Source organism: Rattus rattus, chromosome 11 (genome assembly GCF_011064425.1).
Source record: "Rattus rattus isolate New Zealand chromosome 11, Rrattus_CSIRO_v1, whole genome shotgun sequence".
NCBI classification, from domain to species: Eukaryota; Metazoa; Chordata; class Mammalia; order Rodentia; family Muridae; genus Rattus; species Rattus rattus.
The window spans coordinates 10,331,445-10,350,596 of NC_046164.1; the positions used below are offsets into that span (position 1 = coordinate 10,331,445).

At 46.6% G+C, this 19,152-nt stretch overlaps 1 protein-coding gene across 2 annotated transcripts in view; it reads right to left on the reverse strand.

The window, feature by feature from the left end:
- Nucleotides 1–19,152, reverse strand: part of Tmem150c (transmembrane protein 150C) — a 73,197-nt gene that overhangs the window by 12,812 nt on the left and 41,233 nt on the right. For both annotated transcript variants that reach the window (XM_032916217.1, XM_032916216.1), the window contains exons 2-5: nucleotides 4,647–4,736; nucleotides 1,753–1,806; nucleotides 1,628–1,660; nucleotides 1,457–1,524 (exon numbers count right to left, since the gene is read on the reverse strand). In XM_032916217.1, coding sequence (XP_032772108.1) covers nucleotides 1,457–1,524; nucleotides 1,628–1,660; nucleotides 1,753–1,806; nucleotides 4,647–4,726 — 235 coding nt within the window. In that variant the 5' untranslated portion in view covers nucleotides 4,727–4,736. The remainder of the gene's footprint in view (nucleotides 1–1,456; nucleotides 1,525–1,627; nucleotides 1,661–1,752; nucleotides 1,807–4,646; nucleotides 4,737–19,152) is intronic.

The following is a 19,152-nucleotide window of genomic DNA, read 5'->3' on the forward strand; positions in this document are numbered from 1 at the left end:
TAACATCAAGCAAGATGGAACGGTAATAAAGGCTGAACACTGGCCGCTGTGACACCTTCCAGCAAAAGCTTAATTGTTTGTCGGCTGAGCAGGGAGGGCGGGGAACGAGGGGATGAGGCCTGTCACCTGGAAGAGGGTGTCGCTTGCTTGCTCACATAGGGGTCTTGCTTCTGCAAATGCTTTTGTGATTTGCTCATCCCAGGCTCTGTGACCACGGGACTCGTGAAGTGTGCAAACTGGCGGTTTTTAGATCCTATCCTAAAGACTCCTGGGAAATATCAATTTGTGCAGAGTGTACAAAGGAAAGAGCGTGGAGCTCTACGGCGTGCTCAAATGGTTTCCTAGAAGCCCAGTGGAGGGAAGCTGTGACAGCCTTGGCGTGAGGAGAGCCTCCTGTGAGGAAATGAGGCGGGGCTTGGGAAGCACTCAGCCATGGGTCTGGAGCAGAAATCACGGCTGTGAATGTCTGTGCTGGGTCCCCGGGGGATGCTCAGTGCAGAGGCTGGCAGCCTGCAGGCCTATGCGCTGTGATCCCCATGACCGCAGAGGGTCTGTGGAAGGCCCCAGCCCTGCAATCCAAGTTCACTCTTGGGGCTTTGTGCCCTGTTAACTGCAAGCATTTATTAGTAGCCAATAGACCATGGTATGAATGGGTTTACTGGGTTATTTATTTTATTTACTTGTTTATAGACAGGGGCTCTCTATGTGGCCCAGGCTGGCCGGGAACTCACTGTTTAGACCAGGCTGACCTAGAATTCAGATATCCATCTGCTTTTGCCTTCAGGGTTTAAAGGCGCATGTCACCATCCTGGCTTGGGATTTTTTTTAGAAGAGCAGGTGATATTCAACAAGACAAAGAACATGGCTGCTTCCTACTGTCCCCAGAGGACTGGCAGGGTCACATGAGTACTTGCAGATCATGGGGGCCAGAATGTTAAAAGAGGGACCTGGACCCCAGAGAAATGGTACTTTTCCTGAAACCTCTGTATTCACATGGCAGCCTGATATGTATGCAGGCACACAGGAGGGCGTCACGCCAGGGTCTGTGTTAAGGGAGAGATTCATCACAGAACCTACCTACGTTCCCATCTTCGCCAAGGAAGGAATAAATAAGGCATCCTCTTCAAACCAACCGTGTGCCACCCTGTTAAATTCTCAGCAAGATTTTACGACATGTGAAATATGTCATCTCATGCAGCAAAAGAAAGTTCAGGGTGTGAAGGGAAAGATGAACACCGAGAAGGGGAGAGGGCTGGGAAGGAGGCAGGGGAATTTGAAAGGATTTACGAGGGTGGGGGGAAGGTTCTTAAAACAAAAAGCTGCTGCCTTCAGCATGCCAATACGACAGGACACTAAATTATCAGCCAGGTCCCCCACTGTTTTGCTACGGATTCAGGAAGATTTAAAACAGGGATGAACAGGGCACGTGCGGCTCCGTTCCTCCTGCTCCTCTTACCCAGGAAGGCGGCCATGTTCATGACTTGGCTGAACACGCAGCTCGCAGGAGGGTCATCACCTGCAAAACTGGAAGAAGGCAAAGCCTTAGGGCCTGGCCGTCCAAGTCCATAACCAGGTGGATCTGACATGCACTGTCCTTAAACTCGGCAGCTCAGGCGGGATCAGTTACCTGATGTACGGGGCGTGCTTCGCACCTGATTTCCTAGATGACAAAGCACAGGGGCGCAGATTAAGACAAAGCGGCTGGCAAGTCTGGGGGGAACCGGGAATGAATTCTCTAGAGGAAACCTTTACCTTGCAGCTGAATTTAATGGCAAAATTTTGTCATCTTCCACGGCGATGAAGTACCTAGCAAGAGAGAATGACTAGTTTATAAAAACAGAACAGTTTAAAACAAACAGACCCCAGGAGTTGTTTTTTTTTTCTTTATTTTAATTGTGTTAAATATCTAGTTTATCTGTATCATGTCATACCTGTTATCTTCTATCTAAGAAAACACTCTTTAGCTAGGCATGTTTGCACACATACAACTGCATTTCTGATATTTGGGGACACAGAGCCAGTAAGATCAAGAATTCAAGATCATCTTCAGCTATGTAGGGAGAGCCAGCCTGGGCTACATGAGACTCTCTCTCAAAAAACCAACGAACCAGCCAAACAACCAACCCACCAACCAGCCAACCAACCAACCCCAGCCAACCAGCCAACCAGCCAACCAACCAACCAGCCAACCAACCAACCAACCAGCCAACCAACCAACCAACCAACCAACCAACCAACCAACCAACCAACCAACCAACCATCCATACAACCAACCGACCGGCCGACCACTCAACCATACTACCTACCAGCCCCCCACTACCAACCAACCAACCAACCAACCAACAACCAACCAACCAACCAACCAACCACCAACCAACCAACCAGCCAACCAACCAACCAACCAACCAACCAACCAACCAACCAACCAACCAACCCAACCAACCAACCAACCAACCAACCAGCCACCAGCCAACCAACCAACCAACCAACCAACCAGCCAACCAGCCAACCAACCAACCAACCAACCAGCCAACCAACCAACCTACCCACCAACCAACCAACCCACCCATCAACCAACCAACCAGCCAACCAACCCAACCAACCAACCAACCAACCAACCAGCCAACCAACCACCCAACCAACCACCCAACCAACCACCCAACCAACCAACCAACCAACCAACCAACCAACCAACCAACCAACCAACCAACCAACCAACAACCACCAACCAACCAGCCAACCAACCAACCAACCAACCCCAACCAACCAACCAACCAACCAACCAACCAACCAACCAACCAACCAACCAACCAACCAACCAGCCAGCCAACCAACCAACCAACCAGCCAACCAAACAGCCAAATAGCCAACTGAAAAACAGAAAAAAAAATCTTCAACTACCTTTATTTTTCTTTTGGGACAGGATCTCACTATGGCACTGGCTGACCTAGAATTGTTCTGTATGTAGCTCAGGCTGGCCTAATACTTATGATCCCCCTCTTTCTGCCTTCCAAGTGCTGGGAACATAGGTGTGCACCACCACAACCATGTCAATTGCAACTCTTCACCAAATACATCACTAGTGCTTTAAAGCTAAGTGCCAGGGTTAGTGGTTCACTGATCACCAGAACCTGGAGAGACGGCTCAAAAGTTAAGAGCACGCGCTGTTGTTCTAGAGGACCTGAGTTCAGTTCTCAGCACCGGCGTCACGTAGCTCACAGCTCCTGTGACTCCAGCTCCAGGGGCATCTGATGCCTCCAGCCTTCATAGACATCTACACTCGCATGCTCACACCACACAGAGATACATACATGATTAAAAAAAAACTCCTTATAAAAGTTAATTTTGAAGAGATTCCAAACTAGCAGTGATACTTATAATCTGAAAACTTGGCAGTAGGGACAAACCGTATAGCTTTAATATAATTTCTCAGGAATATATGACCACCATTCTTCCTTCCCTGATTTTAGTTAGTTTGGTTTGGTTTGATCTTCCCACTCCTGGTAATCAGGTTTGAGTGGTTTGAGTGGTGGTTTGAGTGAGAATGAATACCTGGTCCCCACTTGGCGGAACTGTTTGGGAAGGATTAGGAGGTGTAGTCTTGTTGAGGGTGGTATTGTTGTGGGGTGGGCTTTAAGGTTCAAAGACTTACATCATTTCCAGTTAGCTCTTTCTGCTTCCTACCTGCAGATCAAGGTGTGAGCTTTCAGCTTTTCCAGCCATCATGTCTTTGCTCTGCAATCATGGACTCTGACTCTCTGGAACTAGAAGTCCCAAACCAAATGCCTTCTTTTTCATAAATTGCCTTGGCCATGGGGTTTTCTCACAGCAATAGAACAGAAGCTAAGACAGAGCCCATGGCCATGTATGTACTAGGGAAAGGATCTCCCATTGACTACAGCCCCAGGCCAGCGACACCATTCATTCTTAATGAGTTTTCTCAAGATAAATATTGACTGCATCATCAACTCAGGGCACTTTCTCTGTGGTAAGTCAGGTCTTCTGGCATAATGATAACTATTTTATAAATACATCATATAACTAGATTGCAAATGGAGTCCACAGCACATCGGTGTCAAATGAGAAAAATCCTGCAAATATTAATTCATATAACCAGTTTCCAAGATTCATCATGGTAGTACATGCCAGCCATCCCAGGACAGGCTCCATAACAGCCTCTAGAGTGAGACTCTATGTAACCAAAAAAAATACTTCACAAGAAGTTCAGATGGCTGTGCATGGTGGTACATGCCTGTAATTTCAGCACACAGGAAGACACTTGCAGGTTCAAGGCCAGCCTAGTCTACACAGCAAGACCTGCCTTGAAGGGAGTGGGGGGATAGAGGGAGACAGAGAGAGAGGGAGAAGGAAAAGAAGACAAAACCAGTCGTCTTCATTACCTGTTTTTGCATAATTTGTTATTCAACTTTGTTATTGATAATAAAGGATGATAAAAACGGAGACTTTAGAAGGTTGGTTAGTATGTATGTGTATGTGTATAAATACATATTTACTTTTAAAAAACTTATTTACTATATATAATGCTACTTATAAATGCATTTATATATATATGACATAACACCGATACTTGGATTTTTCTCTGTATTACACTTGAACCCTTAAGTTATCAACTTGGGAATACTCACACTATCCACAAGCCAGCGGAAGTAAACAAAGTAAATACGAGAGGTAGAAACATCCACACGCTGCATTTCTTCCCATCCATGCCTGGACCACTGAAATCAAATGAACAGGTATTAATAACACAAGCAAAAAACCCAGCTAACTCTTTCAAGATAGAAAGTCCAACCGGGAGGGGAAAAAAAAAAACCCATGTATTGTACGAAACCATGATTCAACTCTGTTACTACTGCTCCATGTTATTAGGAGAGTCCAGGATTAAAATAGGCGATCGCTGCTTGGTACTAGCTTAGAGATTCCAGATCTTACTGGCGACCCAGTGGGAGGTTTTACATCCTCCGTGATTTACTTACAAAGGGCTTTGTAATATGGAATGCAGAAGGGTCGGGCACCAACAGTGTGGTCTGGAGCACTTTTAGGGCTACCATTCATGTTCATGGCTTGATGAAGCTTCCATGTGTTATAGTCTAAAGAAGAGTTAGAGACAGACAGCTACTAAACGGACTAGCAATTCGGGGGAACGACAGACGTTTTGCCAATCTGAACTTTTCCCTGTGGCTGTTAATCTAGTAGATTCTCAGGATGAATAAGTGCTTTCTTTGCAAACAATGCTTCCTCTTAGCTCCAGCAGGCACACTGGCAAAGTCACAGGCATGGGGGTTGGGGAACATCCTCCTTCATTTCCTGCTGTTGGGATAAGGTATCCTGACAGCAGCAACTCAGGGGAGAGAAGGCTGGTTTTAGCTCACAGTTCCCAGTTACGGTTCTTCATTATGGAGAAGTCACAGCAGCAAGACCCAGAGAGAACTGATCACTCCACGTTACAGTCGCGAGCGGAGAGTCGTGAGTTAATGCACGCAGGCTAGGGTTGGGCTTGCTCTCCCTTTCATCCAGTTCAGGGCCCAATTTATGAAACAGCGCTGGCCACATTCAAGGTGGGTCTTCCCTCCTCAACTGACCCAACTAAGGAAATCCCCCAGGCCAGCATAATCCAGTCAATTCCCCGCCGACACTCCCACCACAGGTGAGTCCACATTGCATCAACCTGACAGTGGGACACTACCTGTCCCAGGGATGCCACTTTCTTTAAAAAGACCGTGCAGGGGTTGGGGATTTAGCTCAGTGGTAGAGCGCTTGCCTAGGAAGCGCAAGGCCCTGGGTTCGATCCCCAGCTCGAAAAAAAAAAAAAACCAAAAAAAAAAAAAAAAAAAAGACCGTGCAGTGTGGGTCTCTCCACAATCGTGGATCATCAGTTGATAAGGTCCACAAGGTCAGTGGGAGCGGAGAACTAGCTGGGGTGGGGCATGTGTTTGGTGGGAGGGTGTGTTTGGAGTCCTGTGAGTCCATACGGTGACCACACTGAGGCCAGCTATCAGGAGGCCGGTCAGCTTTACTAGGGTGATTCAGGCTTACAGGCTTTTTGGGGACAGAGGGTAGGAACACCCAAGGTGGGCAAAGGTCACTGGTTGAGAGATTAAGGCATCAAAATGCCACTTTATCATGGGGAAGCACTTCAGAAATCTCAGGTACTAGCCAAACAGGTTTTATCAGGATAAAGGGAATTGATCCTGTAATCTAATTGAGGCTATGTGACATTCCTCAAGTAGAGGCTTATATCAGGACTTAGAATTCCCCAGACAAGGTCAGAGGAGGAGAACCCCTGCTAATGAAGAGTCTCCCACATTGCACCGAGCCCAGAGACTATCGGTCATGGCGGACTTTGACCTTAATTAGCAGAATTTCCCCATAGTGCAGCTCTTTATCTCAGGAAACCTAGAAGGGGAGGCATCTGTAAGAACCAGAGCCTCCATTCAAACTGGGGTGGTCACAGGGCTGAAGCGGGGTGTGGGGAAGGAGGGTGAAAACGGAATGGTGGGTAGTTAAGTAAAAGAATTCCCCTGGGAGGTGTTGGCACATGCCTTTAATCCCAGCATTCAGGAGTCTGGGGCAGGTGGATCTCTGTGAGTTTGCGGCCAGCTTGGACTACAGAGTGAGTTCTAGGACAGCCAGGAATACACAGAGAAATCCTGTCTTGAAAAAACCCATCTCTTATGGAGACTCAGTATCAAGGGTCTTCAGAGGTGGGGTGGGGCAGGGAGCCAGGCTTTTGTTCTGGAATGCCAATTACTATTGTTTGTGGAAATTGCTACTACTTAACCAAACTATAAGAACCCTTCCCAGTGAAGTTAGTTGGCCATGGCTGACAATCCTGACTGACTTCTAGAGATGGGTGGTCCATGTGGCTATTTCTGGCTGGATGATGTTGACATCCTCACCAGGGAGTTCTTGGAGCAGTCTCTGGTCCTTTGTCAGTGGCCTCCAAGTCTACCTTACGTCAAGGTAGGGAGAAAATGTCATGAAGGATGGCACCCTTGATGGCCTCCAAGCCTGCCAACGATCACCTAGCTACCTAACATTTTCCCTTCAAGAGTTAAGACCCCGAAACCATTTAGGGGACAGATACAGAATCAATCTGGGAGATGCTGGATGACACCGGGGGGTATAGAAAGGGCTTGTGATCTCCACTCTTAATTGACTTCCTGGAGTGTGATCAAGGGGACAAGATAGACCTAGGTCATCCCAGGACCATCTGAGTGTGAACAAACTGTAAAGAGCAGATAAAATCAAGGCAGTAGCGGAGAGCACAAGGTTTAGGTTTTAACGGCACCGGTGCTAATAATCATAATCATAATCATAATCATAATCATAATCATAATAATCATAATAATCCAAGTTCACTACGAAGACCTTTTTACCATTAGGATGGGGATGCTGACATGACCTTGCTGACATGACCTTAGTCCGATTTTTGTAGAGCAAAGGAAACAAAAACAAAATTACCAGGGATATAAAAAGATCAATGCGCTCATTGCTAAGAGAAGATGAGAGCCCTTCGCTGGATTAAAGCCAGGGAGGGTGTGGTTACTCCCCTGACTTGTCAGTAGCCCATCAGGCATGGGCTGGTCTATTCTTCGTCTTTTATTATTATCAATGATCTTACTTTTGGTGATACTTTGTTGCTGTGTCTTTAAGACCATGCAGGAGGCCACAATTATTCATTTTCTTCTTTTGTTAAGGTTGGTCGAAGGTCTAGCTCTCAGGAGTTCTTTCTGTTACCAGTGGTTTCCTTACTGTGAGGATTAGTCAGAGCGCCAAGAACTGCTTGGCAACAGTTTCACTTGGAGGCACTGAGGAAGGAGTTCCTCCGTGGCGACTTTCTTCTTGGTAGAATGGACACTGGGTAGACTCTACCTGGTGAGGTCTCCATGGCCTCTCCAAGCAAAAGACTTGGCTCACCAGCATATAGGTCACTTTGAGAGATGTCTCATGGTCCCTGAGATGTAGGGGGACTGGAAGTCAAGGGGCAAAATGCCTGTTTTAATCTCTTTCCACCTTAGGATAGCTTCCAAGTAGACTTATTAAAGGGTGAGAAGTCGTTACACCACTCTGGTACTTTTACTTAGTGTATAATATTTAAAGCTTAGGCATAGCCCAAACACTTCCAATTAAAGTCTGCTAAGCTACTTTAGCTACCTGGGTCTCATCGTCCACGCGCCTTAGATAACTTGATTGGAGCTCTGGGGAGTTACTTGGGCGTCCCCATTTTCTTTCCAATTCTGGAAAAAACCTCAGCCAACACAAATCCATCTTTTAGTAAAACACTTCAATTCCTTCAGCTTTCTAACGTTTCTCTTCTTCCCTCCTCACTGACTCCCTTTTATGGTTTTTTTTTTCTTAATACCTTAAGACACAGTAACATCAACAAGCAAACTTCTCATCATGTTCAAAGAGAACCAAATCCAAGCTACGCACAGAGCAGAATCTAATTAAGTTAATATTCCCAGCGTATGCGCTGTCACACTGAGAGACTTTGTAAGCTCCCAGGCAAATGCCATAGAAAACAGGACAATCAAAAAAACCTCTTTTTGTGTTCTTCAAGGCCCAAAGAAAGATCTGCCGTGGCCGTGCTTTGGGTTCTGAGTGGGCCAAGCAGCACACGGAGACGCCAGAAGCAGAATCAAACGTCTTCCAACTGATGTGTACAACGTCCAGCAGAAATCGACGAAGGAAACCCCGTTAGACTGGGACAGTAGACTCATCCGCTGGGGATCCTTAGGCAGAGAACCTTCCTTACCCTTTCCCTCTCAGGCTTTTTATGTGATGTAAATACAGAAACCTTTTAGCTGCTCTCAAAGGCACAGCGCGTTCGCTTTGAGCTGTTTTGTTCTATTTTCAACCTGTTACAGAGTCGAGGAGCATCGCGACCCAGGGCGGGGGAGTTTGAAGGATGCTTTGATAGAAGTCATCTTGAGTCTGAAGTGAGAGGGTCAAATCCCAGCTCCTGTGCCCGTTCCTTGGTGAGCTTAAACAGCACAGACGATTTACCAAGGCAACACGAGAGGCATCTGCTTCTCTCATAGCTGGAGGCAGCTGGTGGCTCCCTTTTCTAAAGGACCAGAGGAGGGACAGGAAGAATGCAGCAGTGTGGGCTGAGCAGAAGACTCGCCGTTTAGAGGCCAGACCTCAGCAGGCTTCTCCACCCAGCTCTAGAAGCCAGAGTGGGGAGTCAGCCATGGCCAGTCTCACTGTGAAAAGCTCTTAGGTTTTGGTTGAATAGTAGCACTTTCCAGAATCCACAGTAATTAGCATCCCAGACCTAACGTCTAGATTTCTGCCCATACCCCCCTCTACAGACCCCGGACAAAAGGAATGGTTACTGGTTATCTGATGTTCTGTTATTCACAGCTCACTGTCTGTTACTACTAACAATGGCCAATCTCAGCACATGTATACACAACCACAGCCACAGGCACAGGCACACACACACACACACACACACAGGCACAGGCACACACACACACACATGTGGACATATACACAGATACACACACAAACACATACACACAGGTACAGGCACACACACACAAATGTGGACGTATACACAGATACACACACACACACACACAAACACATACACAGATACAGGCATACACACACACCCCCACACACATATCCACATACCCACACACACAAACGTGAACATATACACAGATATACACACACACAAACACAGACACACACTCTCATATAGACACACACACACACAGATACACACACACGCAGACACACAAATGTACACACACACACACACACACTACATGACACACACACACACACACACACACACACACACATACACACACATACACACACACACACAAACACATACACAGATACTGGCACACACCCCCACACACACATACCCACATACCCACACACACAAACGTGAACATATACACAGATATACACACACACAAACACAGACACACACTCACATATAGACACACACACACAGATACACACACACGCAGACACACAAATGAAGACACACACACAAACAGATACACAGACACACACACAAACACTCATACACAGACACACACAGAGACACACAAATAGATACACACACACACACACACACACACACACACAAAGACAAACACAGATACCGGTGACAAAAATCGGATATCAACCTGCAAATGCACGTCGAGAAACAGAACGGTCAATGGACCGACAGTGGCGCCTCTCCTAGGACTATGGGAAGCAGAAGCTTGGAAGCAGGGAGGTACGTGCCAAGAGTCAATCGACTCTAGGACCATGGCAACAAGCTAGTTGTCTGCCATCGTTTCCTAGAAAGAGGCAGTGGGGAAGAAATGGTTTGTAGACTCAGGATGTGAAGCCACCTCACCAGCCACTGGCTATGTGATCGCTGGTGGCTTATCCCCTCTTCCGCCTTTGTGTAGCTACAGAGCAGTATCTCCCTTGTAGCATCGTGCTGAGGACTGACAATAGCCTCACATACGATCCCTGTTCTGGAAGCGTCGTAACTAGAGACTAAGCAGATGGCCCAGTGTGTTAGCACTGGGCTCCCATCTGCAGAGTAGGACTCAGAACAACAATACTCTCTTCTTTTTCTAGAAAGGCACAGATAGCTTTTCTGGTAATAACATTTTTTTTTCTCCTTTAAATGCCTTTCCAAAAAAATCTTAATATTTAAGGTCTGCTTTCCTGTGACTCTGTTTTTAGTAATGGGATGCTCTCTACCAGTGAGCTACCTAGTTACTTCTGCACATGGGCAAGGGCCTCCTGTGTGCACACACACGTAGAGGCCAGAGGCTTATTTATACCAATGGCCTTCTCTGTTGCTTTGCACCTTGTCTTTTGAGATAAGGTTTCTCATTGAACCTGGAACTCAATATTTCAGCTAGAATGGACAGTTCTGGGGACCCATGCATCTCTGGGTCCTCATCCCTACCTGTTCTGGGATTAGGGGTGTGTGTTACCATGTCTGGCATGTTACCTGGGGGTTGGGGATCCAAACTCAGGTCCCTAGGATGCACGGCAAGCACTTCAATCCTGGAGCCGTCTCCTTAGCCCTTCCCTTATTTTGTGGGGGTTTTGTTTGTTTGCTTGCTTTTGATTTTGTTTTTTGAGACGATCTCACTATGTGGCCCAGGCCGACTCCAGCGAGGTCTTCCTGCCTGAAACCCCCAAGGGCTGTGATCTCAGGTCCCCCTCGCCAGGCAGAGCAGTTTTGTTACTCTTTGCCACGTGCTACTCGTTCCTTTAGACACGGGGAACACGCCCACAGTTTCTAAATTGTTTTATTTTCACTAGTCTAACTCTCCCAGGGCAACTTATGTCTAAATTATTGGAAACATGCTCTCTATACCCCGCCTGAGGTTAGATGAAAATTGCCCTTTTCTTACCGTGAAGAGATGCCAGGGGAGCTGTCTATGAACCTTCGCATTATTAGCTGGCGGCAGAACTACCCGGGTGCCTCTTCCAAAGCATTTCACGTAGGCTTTGATTTCTTCTCGTTTAAAATGCTTGCAAATCCACACACAGTTGCAACAAAGAATACAGAGGCGAGACCCTGTGTGTTCTTCACGCTGTCTCCCCACCGGCAATCTCCGGCATACCAATAAATGCCTAACATCTTCAACTAAGAACCAACCGTAATCCGGCTCCTCTCCTCAGCTTCCTTCAGCTCTCGCCAGCTCGCATTGACCCCATCCACTGCTTCCCCGTGAGTTTTATGTAAATGTCCCACCTCCCTAGGTTTGTGTGGTCACACACTTACTGGTCGTTTGTATATTTCGCTATGAAAATGTCTACTTAATTTGTTTATACGTCATTGCTTTCAACACCAGGTATCACAGGCAGGCCCCAGAGCATGCTGGGTAGCACGGAACCACGTCTACAGCCCTTCAGATTCTCAATTGTCTTATTGTCCCTCACGTGTCCTGGATATTAATCTCCCATCACATATCCAGAGTCTCCAATTATGTAAGTCACCATCCCACTGTGGAGAGCGTCCTTTGAGGCACACGTGTTTTCAATTTTGACGAATTTGCCTACTTTCTCCCGAGTTTTAGTGTCCTAAAACAAAAAAATCATCGCCCACTCCAGTGTTGATTGGCTTCTTCTCTCTTTCCTTCTCATTGTTTTTATAATTTCAAGCCTTCCTGTTTAGGGTTCTCGGTCGTTGTGAGTTCAAAGTATATGGCATAACGTGATTTCCTTTTTTTTTTTTTTTTGTATATTAAAGGTCCACAACCAACTATTTTAAAAAGTATCTCTCATCACTGAATGGCACTTCACAGAATCTGTGTGTATGTGTGTGTGGTATGTCTGTGTGTATGTATGCATGTGTGGATACGCACCCTGTGCATGCATGTGCAAGTGTCTGTGTATATGCATGTACGGATATCCACACCTGTGCATGTATGTGCATAGGTCAGGTGTCTGTGTGTATGCACACATGGATATATCCACACCTGTGCATGCATGTGCAGGTGTCAGGTCAGGTGTCTGTGTGTATGCATGTATGGATATCCACACCTGTGCATGCATGTGCAGGTGTCAGGTGTCTGTGTGTATCCATGTGTGGATATACACACCTGTGCATGCATGTGCTGGTGTCAGGTGTCTGTGTATATCCATGTGTGGATATACACACCTGTGCACGCATGTGCTGGTGTCAGGTCAGGTGTCCAGCTCTTGCACTCTGCCCCTTATCCCTGTGAAACAGTCATCCACAGAACCTGGAGCTGAGCACCCTCCTCTCCCTGACTAGCTGGCCACCAAGCTCCAGCAATCCCCTTGTCTCTTCGTACCTAGTGCTGGGTTACAGAGGCACATGGCCACATGTGGCTCTTACGGGTGCTGGGACCAACCCAGGCCCTCACACTTGTACAGCAAGTGTTCTTATCCATGGAGACATCTTCCAGCTCACGTTCTTTTGACGTAGGGTGAAGCTGGCCTCAAACTCACAAGACGCCGGAGGCTGGCCCTGAACTCTTTCTCTTGCACCTCTCAACACCTGGGGTACAGGCACGTGTCATCATGCCTAGCTTTGTTTGTTTGTTTGTTTGTTTTGTTTTTTAACAAGCGCTTTCACAAAGCAAGAAATTCTGCTTCTAACAAAGTCTAACCTGACCAGTTCTATTTTTATAGGTCCCTCATTTTGTCAAATCTAGGAACTTCTTGCCTTTTCCTTGATCTCATTTTTTTCCTATGTCCTTTTAATTAGAAGGTTTGTGGTTTTATATTGAAATCAGTGATCTGGCTTTTATCTTTAGAAACTGTGAGTCTCCACTGTCTTAAAGAATTTGGTTAGATCCTAAACAGCTATAAAATTATTTCGGTAAGACTTGAGGAGCACATAATGAGCTAAGTCAGTTGAAGTCATCGAAAACGATTTGTACACTAAGGGACCTAAGTCAGACATACAGTAGAACTTACCATGCCATGTTCTTCTGGCAGCTAACAGGTATGAGCTGAAGACTAAAGGGGAATGTGTGTGTGTGTGTGTGTGTGTGTGTGTGTGTGTGTGTGTGTGTGTGTGTGACAGAGTTTGTACTCATGTGCATGTATCTGTGCACATGTATGTGTGAGTGTGCATGCATGTTTATATATGTGTATGCCTGTGTGTATGACAGAGTATGTGTCCATGCATATGTATCTGTGTGCATGTGTGTGTGTGTGAGTGTGCATGTGTGTTTATATATGTGCATGCCTCTGTGTGTGTGTGTGTGTGTGTGTGTATGTGTGTGTGCATGAGTACCTGAATAGGTGTGTATGTGTGTATATGTTACGTGTGTGTGTGTGTGTGTGTGTGTGTGTGTTGTGTAGACAGGAAAGTCGTCTTATTTACTCCCTTACCCACTTTTCCCTGTTAGGTCAAGACATCTAGAGACCAGAAGAGTTCAGTGAAAAGTTCAAGACTGACTTCTGGTTTCATCAGCCTGTCAATGTCCCATGGGACAAATCATGATACTTTGCTTTTCTCTGCCTCTCTGGTGTGCCTTGTTACACACTTCCTTTCTTGACATAGAGAGTCCACTGGCCTTCCCTCTGTCCTCTCTCAGCTTAGAAGGATTTCCAGGAGACACACAACCCACGTGCTCTCTCTTCTTGGTGCTAGAGGTTTGCAGGGTTCCTGGAAGGTGAGCAGTGCTGACTGTGTGCTGTTCGGGATCAAGGGCAAGTTCAGAAAGGGAATGTCATGGGAGGGAAGTGAGCAGCCTGGTAAATCGACCTTCAGACTCTGTCTCGGAATTGTCTAAGAATGAAGTCCTCACTGGCCCCAAACACCCCCCTTCAGCTCCACAAGTTCTGAGATTATAAACGCAAGCCACCATGTCCAGTTGCGACTCTGACTTTACAATGCCCCCCTTTTGAACTGATTAAAGTTTGGGAGGGGTCTTAGGTAAGAAGGTCATGTGGACATAGCATACACATTTCAACAGAGTGTAGCTTTCTTTTGGTCACATGACTGTAGCCCCAGTCTAAGAACGGAAGGAAAGACCGAGATGTATCTCTGCCTTCCGTGCTCGCACACTTCCTGAACACGAACTGGTCTACTGCTCCAGTTACATTAGAAAATGTCACCAGGGCTGGAGGGGTGGCTTAGCCGGAAAAGGCACTGGCGGCCTGAGCTCAGTCCCTGGAACCCAGGTAAAGGTGGAAGGAGGAAAACAACTCCACAAAATTGTCGTCTGACCTCCGCATTTGTGCCATAGTATGAACACTCCTACACACACATAAGATGCACGCATAAGCACGCACACACATGCTGGAAGTAAATATTTTCTAAATTAAGAGAAAGCATCACTCAGAGTTTTCATTAACTAGTGAGATACACTGGCTGGCTTTATGTCAACTTGACACAAACTAGAGTCATCAGAGAGGAGACAGTCTTTACTGAGAAAACACCCCCATAGGTCCAGCTGTAAGCTGCTTTCCTGATTAATGATGGCTGGGGGAGGAGGGCCCAGCCACTGTGGGTGGTGCCATCCCTGAGCCTGGGGTCTCAGGTGCTGTAAGAAAGCAGGCTGAGCAAGCCAGTAAGTCTAACCCCTCCACGGCCTCTGCATCAGCTCCTGCCTCCAGGTTCCTGCCTTGTGCAAGTTCCTGCTCTCGCTCTTCTTGATGACGAACTGTTATATGAAACTGTGAGCCTAATGGACCCTCCCTTCCCCGGCTTACTTTTGGTCGTGGTGTTTTATCATAGCAATAGCAACCCTGAGACAAGGATATATTCCATTCTTCTCTTGAGCTAAATGAAGAAGCCTCTTCCACATTCCTAAAGATTTGGGACTGGAGAGGGGGCTCAGCAGCTTAGAGCCCTGTTCTTGTAGAGGTCCCAAGTTCAATTCCCAGCACCTACATGGTGGCTAACAACCATTCCAGGGGATCTAATGCTCTCTTTTGGCCTCTTTAGGGGTCAGGAACATACATCATGATCTCTCTCTCTCTCTCTCTCTCTCTCTCTCTCTCACACACACACACACACACACACACAGAGAGAGAGAGAGAGAGAGAGAGAGAGAGAGAGAGAGAGAGAGAGAGAGAGGCAAAGCACTATAAATAAAAAATAAAAGAGAATATCTTAAAAAGAATTTTGTCTTCGTATAATAATTGTGATTCTTTTTCTTCTGTGCAGTATTTACCCTGCCAATACTAATCTTCAAATATTATTTCACAGTGAAAAAAAAAAAAACAAGGATAAATGTTCCCATGGCCCTAGAGAGCTGAGCATATCTGGAATGCAATCTAATGAATTTTTGACAAAAGGAGGGAAGGAGCCAAAATTGTGAAGACCGTCTTGAAAGGGTTCTGGCGCTCAGCCTTGGTTTGGAACTCTCCTCCAAACGGTATTATTTATCCAAATGACTTGCTAAGCTCTTACCCAGATGGTCACATCTCACAAGGTCGGTGCTGCCAGCTCTGTGCGTTTTACCATGTATTCTCTCCCAATAAATGTCACTGCAAGCGTGAGTGATCGGTACTCTTACCCAATCTGTGTGTGAGGCAGGCCACACAGCCAGGACTGTTCGGTGCCTTGTGTGAGGTAGCGAGAACCTCTGTTCCCTCTCTCTGCTCCTTTTGTGGTCCCAAAACTCTTGCTTCCCCAACCCCGGGCACGGGAGAGGGAAAACCAAAAGCTAAGAGATTGTGGCATCTCCCATCATTTATATTTTTGAGGCTCTGAAAGTCCTCTGGCTTCAAACAACCAAGAGAAAGTCACGCTCTCTTGAGAGCGTGTTTTCTATGCCCACTGGAGCTAGTTTCTAAGGCCCCACCCACTTTAACTTGTTCAAAAAGGGGGAAGTTTATAAGTCAAAGCCACAACTTGACATAGTGACACAGGGCAGTAATCTCACCACTTGAAAGGTTGAGGCCAGGGAGGGGCCCTGTTAGAAAATGCCAACAATGATAGTAATATTCGTATTCCTACTTTTGTGTAGCAAGTACCATGTAGTTCTTCTGGTATAGGTGAGGCTATGAAAGCCGGGAAAATGGCATCCTGTAGTCAGCACAAGGGCCTTAGTCACAAACCTTTTATTGGACCATATGATGAGAACCACCTCCCATCTACAGATGGAAAACAAAAGCCCACCAGATCCTCGTTGTTTGAAGCTCTTTAAACCACTTCTCCTGTTACTGCTGACTGACGAGCGACAGAGGTTGAGACCTTACAGCCCAGCCTACGTTTGCCTGAGGAGGAGATTTGTCTGCGTGGGGCCAGTGGCGAACAGACCTAACAGTAGCTAACCTGCTTGGGACAAGGGCTTAGATTCCCAACTCTGCCACTTCCTAGTTATGTGACATTAGTTAAGCTTGCTCTGTGCCTCAGTGTTTTCATCAGTAAAATGGGGAGAATAATGGCACCGGCCTTGCCGTGCTTTTATAAAGACTGGAAATACAGTGAAAACACGTCTCATTGTCTAGCCAGCCTCCTGAGACGTGCCAACCGCTGTCGTGCACGTGAATCAATATTTCTGTCCACGAGAAAGCTTGCGTATAACTGTCGTCCCTGGAGACTGTACTGCCTGGTGACTTGTCTGTGGAAGTGTGTTCCCCTGAGGATGAAACCGTCAAACGACCTTCTCCTCAGGATGTGTCCCTGCTGTTAAGCGACACATGACTCTGCCACAAGTACCACCTAGGTCTTTGCTCATCTTTGCTCTGTAATTCATTAGGAGATGGGCTCCTTGCCATAGCAATTCTTTGTGCACTCTTGGGGCCAGCAGTATGGAGCGGAAACCATGAATGAGCCACCTACTAATGGCCAGAATGGTCACAACGCCTGTGAACCAGAGTCTCCTGGGAATCTCCGCCATGCGTGTCATGAGCAAACGCGGAGGGCTTACATTATATTCTAATCCATTTGTAATTATAAGTGAGAATGACCGGGGCAATCTGTTTTGTTTCTCTGTGATTTTTCTAGACCCAGAGCGTGATGGTTTGTAGACGTTCAGCCCAGGGAGTGGCACTATTAGAAGGTGTAGCCCTGTTGGAGTGGGTGTGTCACTGTGGGCGTGGGCAAAAAGACCCTCACCCTAGCTTCCTGGAAGTCAGACTTCCACTAGGAGCCTTCAGATGAAGATGTAGAACTCCCAGCTTCTCTTATACCATGCCTGCCTGGATGCTGCCATGCTCCTGCCTTGATGATGATGGACTGAACCTCTGAACCTGTAATCCAGCCCCAACTGAATGTTGTCCTTACAAGACTTGCATTGGTTATGGTGTCTGTTCACAGCAATAAGACTCTAACTAAGATACCAGAGATACAGATCACCATGGGGAGCTGGAAAAAGAGTCAACAAATAGGTCCCTGGCCCCGAGATGAAACTTATACTGCATCCTAAGTTCTGACTGCCACAAGAGTCAGGTGACCTGGTATCAATCACATTAAGAGTCTGTGATGACTTCCCCTGATCAGCAGACACCAGCAACATCATCAAACCTACAAGGTCAGTCCCTCACCACAAAATTTTTAAGGGTGTTGACCAAACAAAGCAAACCACCCAGTACAGTTGGAGTGAAGGATTCCTGTAAAAGGTTGCTATTCCCCAAATACAATAATTTCTAAACAGAACCAGCAGTGACTAGTCTTTTCGCTACCATTTTTTTTTGTTTTTTTGTTTTTTTGTTTTTTTTTGATTTCTAAAAGCATTCACCCTCATTCACCCGACAGATGACTATAGGGTCCTCCTACACACGCACAGCCCAGAGGATTCTTTCTCAGTCCCCCACCCCACCCCCCGGAGCTGGGGGCCGAACCCAGGGCCTTGCGCTTGCTAGGCAAGCGCTCTACCACTGAGCTAAATCCCCAACCCAATTCTTTCTCTTAGAACTAGATGGGACTCACTGATACAATGCAAAGATAACCCCCAAAGGAAGTCCCTTCCACTGGCCCCAGACCCACTATGGTCTGACTCTCCCTGCTGCAGCCTCTCAATTCACTTACTTGTTTAAGAATAATAACAAACACTACCCAAATGTGGGGGGATACACAACTTCTCTTCTTAGTTGAGAGCAGTCTCATTTAACAGCCCAAGGATGCCATGTATGTCACAGCAAGGTAAGCCAAAGGGCCGCCTCATTTTCCTTTGACGAGTGACCATTTCAGACTCTCTTGGACCTCAGCACTGACATGCAAAAGGAAGTGTCCTGGGTAGTAAATGGGAAGGGTTCGCATCCACAATAATGGGAAGAAAACTTTTCCCACCCACATTCCTTCTTCCTCACTCAGGACGGTGCAGTAAAACTTCAGTACCTGGTGGCATCCGCTATGTAACCATGAGACCACAGATATGAGGACCCAAAGCCACCACAGTGAGCATCCCTGCACTTTGGAGGCAGAGGCAGGCAGAACTGTGAGTTCAAGTCCAGCCTGGTCTGCACAGTGAGTTCTAAGGCTGTGTAGAGAGACCCAGTGTCAAAAACAACAACAAACAAATAACAAAACAAAAAAAAAAACCCCCAAAACCAACAAAACAAAATAAAAAACAAAGCAACTAGTGGTGAGGATGTGAGATTAAAAATGAGAACTTTTTAATCTGTCTTATTATATCACTTTGGCTGATGTGGTATTTGCTATGTAGGCTGGCCTGGCCTCACACAGAGATCCACCTCTGTCTCTCCAGTGTTGGATTA